This window comes from Notolepis coatsorum, assembly GCF_963971535.1.
Source record: "Notolepis coatsorum genome assembly, chromosome: 12".
In the NCBI taxonomy this organism is placed as follows: domain Eukaryota; kingdom Metazoa; phylum Chordata; class Actinopteri; order Aulopiformes; family Paralepididae; genus Notolepis; species Notolepis coatsorum.
Genome location: NC_140176.1, coordinates 66,687,063 through 66,692,871, shown reverse-complemented (window position 1 = coordinate 66,692,871; position 5,809 = coordinate 66,687,063). Strand labels below are relative to the sequence as shown.

The following is a 5,809-nucleotide window of genomic DNA, read 5'->3' as shown; positions in this document are numbered from 1 at the left end:
TCCTGGAGAAATTTAGAAGAAAATATAGTAGCTCCACATAAGCTGAAGGGCATAGTATACACCAAATTACCAATTAAGCAATGCGAACGAAAATTTGGCCCCATAATCACTCATGCGATCCGGATATGGCGCAAAACACAAAAAAAATATTCTACCCTACATAAATGGCATAATCATACTCCCTTATTCAATAACAATGCACTCTGGATAGAAAAACAACCTATAAGATTCCCTAGATGGGAAAAGCAAGGCATACACTCATTAGGAGACGTCTTCAATAAACAGGGTTTTTGTAGTTTCAATGAAATACGCAAAAAATGTAATCTCACCAAGTCCACATATTACTTTTACGCACAGTTATTGGCATGTTTGAAGGCTCACGGTGTTCCATTAAATATACCAATTGCACACCACAGATACCACAAATTCTTCTATGAAAGAGAGACATCAAGAGGTTTTGTTTCAGATTTGTATCATCAATTACTAACGTCCTCATATGAAACCCTCCACCTAGACTCCGTCTGGAGGAGGGATATACTGTACCAGACCTGGAAAGTGATTTTGATTGGCAAGAAGCCTGGGCGATTCACATCAAGGAACCCGGACCATCAACAAATCAATCTTAACTATATTCACAGGACATACTTGACTCCTATAAGACTGAAAAAAATTGGTCTTATACAAGACTCCAAATGCTCCTTATGTACAAATGGGGACGAGGGGACATTTATGCACATGTACTGGGACTGCCCACCAGTTAAGATATTCTGGAAAGAGGTGACCCAGCAACTATCAAATCTCTTAACTTGGAATATACCTGTACACCCCTCTGTACTACTGCTGAATGATGTTTTTGAGTGTGCAGTACATCCACAGCTAAAGAGATTGGTTTTATCGGGTATCACAGTGGCTAAAAAGCTGATAGCATCACGATGGTTCCAACCGGAAAAAATTTGCCGAAAGGTCTGGATTATTACATATCTCGATGTGATCTATCAAGAAATATCTACAGCAAGAATTTTGGGTCTCAATGAATCCAAAATGACATTGTGGTTAGAAGTGGTGGAGAAAATAAAAGCTAGCATATAATGGTAATGTCTGGTTAGGAGCGAGGGAAAATTGATGGATTATCCAATGGGGGGTCCGGAAGGGGGGGGGGTACGAGCTGGAGCATATGTGTGTAGGTTTTTAGATAACAGGTATTAAGGGTATATCCTATATAAGACAATTAACTAAAATGTGATTTCATTGGATGTGCACTGACAACTAATGCTTGTATATCTTATCGTGTGTTGTCATGTTTGTTTATGTGTTTGTTTAAAAAATTATAAAAAAAATAAAATACAAAAAAAAAGAAGAAGGAAGTGTCATCACGTCACTGTGTAGCGCGTGATCGCACATGGTGCCCAGTGTGGAAACTTTCAGTTCCCATTGAGTTGATGGGATCGCCATTTCGTCATTTAAACAGGATATTACCTCAGATGTCAGAATCATTTGTCAGGCAATTTGTTGCATTGTTAAGTAGCTGAATGAATGAATGAATGAAAACTTTATTTAACAGATTGCAGAATGGGTACAATACAGTACGGCTCAATACAATTGTTAAGGGGATGCAGACCTGAGAGACATTTGTCTTGTTTCCATCAGGGTCCCCCATTTTCAATTCATATAGAATATAGCTAACGTTTGATATATTGGTTGATGTATATTTCCTTGTACATTTTGGAATTTTAATACAGGCTTCAACAGAACTGGCACCAAAGTCTGGCACCAAGCAGAGCATTACAACGCTGGTATTCTGACATGGTGACCCTTCCTTCTTTTATAGTTTCCTTGTGACTCATTGCGGTAGCCCATAATATAGGAAGTAAGGGGGGCTGGTAAAAGGGATTTACCAAACTGGATGAGTCATCAGTCTGGTGCTCATTTGTAACGTGGCAGTGAGCCATACATGTACAAAACACACCATGCTCAAATGAGACAAAAGGACTAAGGTATCTGAAGCTGCACAAAAAAAATGTATTGCCTTGTAAAGCAAGCATGTTCGATTCAGATTTCACTTCATGAGATGAAGATTAATATGTCTTAGTTCAACTCTTGATCCATTTCTTAGAAAGTCTTTCACTGGAGTTTGGTTTATGTTGCTTAGCACTTTTTTCCCCCCTTAACGTCTGCACCACTCAGAAAGCCACTCTGGACTGCAGGGATCAACATAGCAAGCGAAGAATAGTAACATTGCCAATTATGAACAGAACAAATCTCTTTTAATAATGCTTTTTTATTAATCATACGGAGTACAAAAAGTTCATGTACACATTACAAAACACTGACACTGAAAACCGCATGGAACAGGACAGTAAATGAACACAGTTGTGATTTATGATCAAAGACAGAATAATGCATAATGACAGAAGACTGTAACATACAGGCACACAGGGGTTAAAATACTTTTTAACTGCTGCTGTGACCCATTGTCACCTCCATTTATATTGTAAACACTGAATGCAATGTTACTCACTGTGCCTTGTATATATTATATTTATCTGTATTGTGTGATTTTGTGTGAAGGGCGGAGTAGCAAAGTAAGATTTTCATTGTATGGCAAACTGTCTGTTTAACTGTGCACATGACAATAAACTATCTTAGATACAAGATACAAGAGTTTTATTTGTCACGGCATACAGGTATACAGTGAAATGCGGGGGGTCTTATCTTATCTTGAATCTTGAAAAGAGCAGATGCAATCCAGATACAAGATGCATGATAATGCAAGGTGTAAAGGGGGCCAGTGACCACACAGTATACTTCATGTGTAGAAATTACTATTGTAACCCATTCTCAATCCCAAATGCAAGGAAAATACCCTTTGAAAGTTACTCAAAGCTGTATGCAAAGACAAAGAAGCTAAATATTTAGTATGCCATCTTGAGTTTTACATTTTCCTTTAGATGGACATAAAATAATCCACTTTGGTGGACTTCCTGGAGTTACTTTGCAGGAAAAACCTTAGAAATACTCAATGGGGTCACTGTGGACCTTGGACTCCAGCATGTTACTCAGCTCCAGAGTTCCTCCCGCATGGGGGAGTTTTTTATAGACACGCAAGTGGACATGATCCTCTCCTCCTACGTGGACCTGCAGGACAGAGAACCGAGTTTAACAGAGAATTCATGAAACTCAACAGATAACGTAGGGATGGAATCGGTCTGTCTCCCAACATCAGTATGTTTTCCGAGTAATAAGGTATCTCACAATGTTGATTACCTTGATAAAGTAGTTTGTCCCGGCCACAACCTGCGACGTGTAGCTCTTGGCAGTGAAAACACTCCAAGTCTTCCCTGATTTTGCCTCTGCAGACGGCTTCATCTGTACACAAAGGGAAGTGGGTCACCGTGGGTTAAAAGGCTGGGCAGAGTAGGCTACACAAATCATAAAACACAGGGAGCTAGACTGTTCCGTGATAATGACACTTTCACCTTAGTTAAGGGAGATTTTCTACTGCTCAGTGTGGTATGACTGTCTCTCACTAGCAACATCTCAACTGTCTGGACCCCAGGGGTGTCGTTTTGGTATGGCAAGGTATGGCACTCGCCATACCTAGGCAAATTAATATATACAAAAAATGAAAAGATTTTTTTTTTTTTTCTTCAATTTTTTCCATTCAAATGTTGATTTAGAATTTGAATGTCAACATTATGAACGAAGCTTTGAACTATTCGGTACAGCCCTAGCATGTTTTGATATTGTCAATTATCTCACTTTTACTAGGTGACTTTTACTAGGTGACTAACTCAAATATGCCGCCAGAAAAAATAAGGAAAATGGACATACAGACGTTTTTTAGTCAAAGGGCAGCAGAGACAAGTGATACAGGGAAACAGGTAAGGTCTTACAATGGCTTAGTGATTATAACAGTGCAGTTCAGCATTCAGTAACCAATACTTTTTGTGAACGTGTTTTTGATACTAGATTCTGTTGAACACAAACCGCAAAACCGTACCTAAGGAAAATTGGCTCAATTGCAAGAGAAATAATAGACGGTTATGATATTACATTCTGCTCAGCATAATTTGTATGCAAAATATTGTGGTTCCCTGCTTTAGTCTGTTGACACATTTCTATACTAAATGCTTTTGCAGTCCTGTGTCATACCTAAATGTTATATAAGTGAATTGTATAGAAACAACTCACCAAAAGTGACTATTGCACAACTGATTTGACAAAAAGAAATCCACCAAGGGGATTCACCCCCACCACCCCTCCCTCCTTGCCATACCTTGGCTTTTACTGAAATGACGCCACTGCGTGGACCCTCAAGCATCCAGCAAAAAGTAGTGTAATGTTTCACGAATCAGACAATATGATGCGATTCAACTGTATTAGTAGCCACATAAATAAAAGAAGATTTTACTTTAAAAAGTGTTTCATCCACCCACCTCATCACAAATGTTCTGGATCTCTGAAGTGGCATCCTTTGCGTCACTGGTTCCTCCACACAAAGGCATTGTGATGATTTAGGTAGCCTGTGAATTAGTAACATATATATAACACTGTTTATACTGAGATTACTATAGCCTGGCCCTATAGTTACAAAATAATGTGGTTATTTTCTTCTAGTCGTCTACTGCTGCAGACTGAATGTTTCAGCTAATTTCTGCAATTTACAGATTCTTTATTCTCTTATTGGCATATTTGTGAAAGATTAACCTTTAGCTTTCAACCACCTATAGTATTCATGGGAACTGATGGAAACAAGACAAACGTCTTTCTCAGGTCTGCATCCCCTTAACAATTGTGTGTATTGAGCCGTACTGTATTGTACCCATTCTGCAATCTGTTAAATAAAGTTCTCATTCATTCATTCATTCATTCATTCATTCATTCATTTTTGGAAACGTATATCCTTCTATGATTTCACATCTTAAAGAAAATATCCGTTAACTTTCAACCATCTTGTACTAGCCCAACGTTAACAGTCCTTCAACCAGCAAAGCTTTAAAATACACAATACAGTCCCACCTCAGCTACACTTATTGATGTTACATTATGAATTGAAAATGGGGGACCCTGATGTAAACAAGACAAACGTCTTTCTCTGGTCTGCATCCCCTTAACAATTGTGTGTATTGAGCCGTACTGTATTGTACCAATTCTGCAATCTGTTAAATAAAGTGTTCAATCAATCAATCAATCAATGTTCCTTTCTGTTGTGGGGATTTTACAGTGCATAATAATACACCCACAATAACAATAGCCGGCTGCCCCATCTCAAAATACAATGTCATAACCGTAATCCAGTACTTTATATTATTATTATTATACAAGATCAACTTGCCTATAAAGCAAAAGCATTTTTTTAATCAACACGTACATGTGACTCAAATCAAACTCACCTAACAACAGTTCAATTCACTCAAAGATCCTGACTTGATGTGTCGAGTCCAGTGGTTCAACGGCGCTTTTAATTCCGGGTAGTCACATGACCATGATTCTCCTCTTCTGGAGCATACCATTACATTAGGGGGTTTAGCGCTAATCAAAATAGCCAGAAGCCAACAACAACGCTACAACATATTGACTCAATATTATAGTTTTTTAATTCATTATTAAACACCAATCAATGACAGTATTAGGAGGAAATACAATAAGTATAGGCTACGGCTAGACAATATTTCTAACATGTTACACCTCTTTAAACACAAAGTGGTTTTTCGGAGGCGTGGCTGGACTTGGACACTCAGCTGAGTGCGCACAATGACAACATACAATTAAAGTCAACAGGCGTAGGCTATACATTAGGTTACTGTAA

General features: G+C 38.4%; 1 protein-coding gene across 1 annotated transcript; it reads right to left on the bottom strand.

The window, feature by feature from the left end:
* Positions 1–2,258: 2,258 nt before the first annotated feature.
* LOC311238531 (cystatin-B-like) lies at positions 2,259–5,467 on the bottom strand. Its single transcript, XM_084326632.1, has 4 exons — positions 5,394–5,467; positions 4,437–4,523; positions 3,265–3,366; positions 2,259–3,135 (listed from the first exon to the last, which is right to left on the bottom strand). The coding sequence occupies exons 2-4, from the start codon at positions 4,503–4,505 to the stop codon at positions 3,007–3,009; spliced, it is 300 nt and encodes a 99-aa protein (XP_084182758.1). The 5' UTR covers positions 4,506–4,523; positions 5,394–5,467; the 3' UTR covers positions 2,259–3,006.
* Positions 5,468–5,809: the final 342 nt, after the last annotated feature.

Coding starts and splice junctions, on each gene's coding strand:
- LOC311238531 (XM_084326632.1), bottom strand. CDS start 4,505: ATGCCTTTGTGTGGAGGAACCAGTGACGCAAAGGATGCCACTTCAGAG. Junction 3,367..4,436: donor TCCAGAACATTTGTGATGAG/GTGGGTGGATGA, acceptor CTTTGTGTACAG/ATGAAGCCGTCTGCAGAGGC. Junction 3,136..3,264: donor GGACAAACTACTTTATCAAG/GTAATCAACATT, acceptor TCTGTCCTGCAG/GTCCACGTAGGAGGAGAGGA.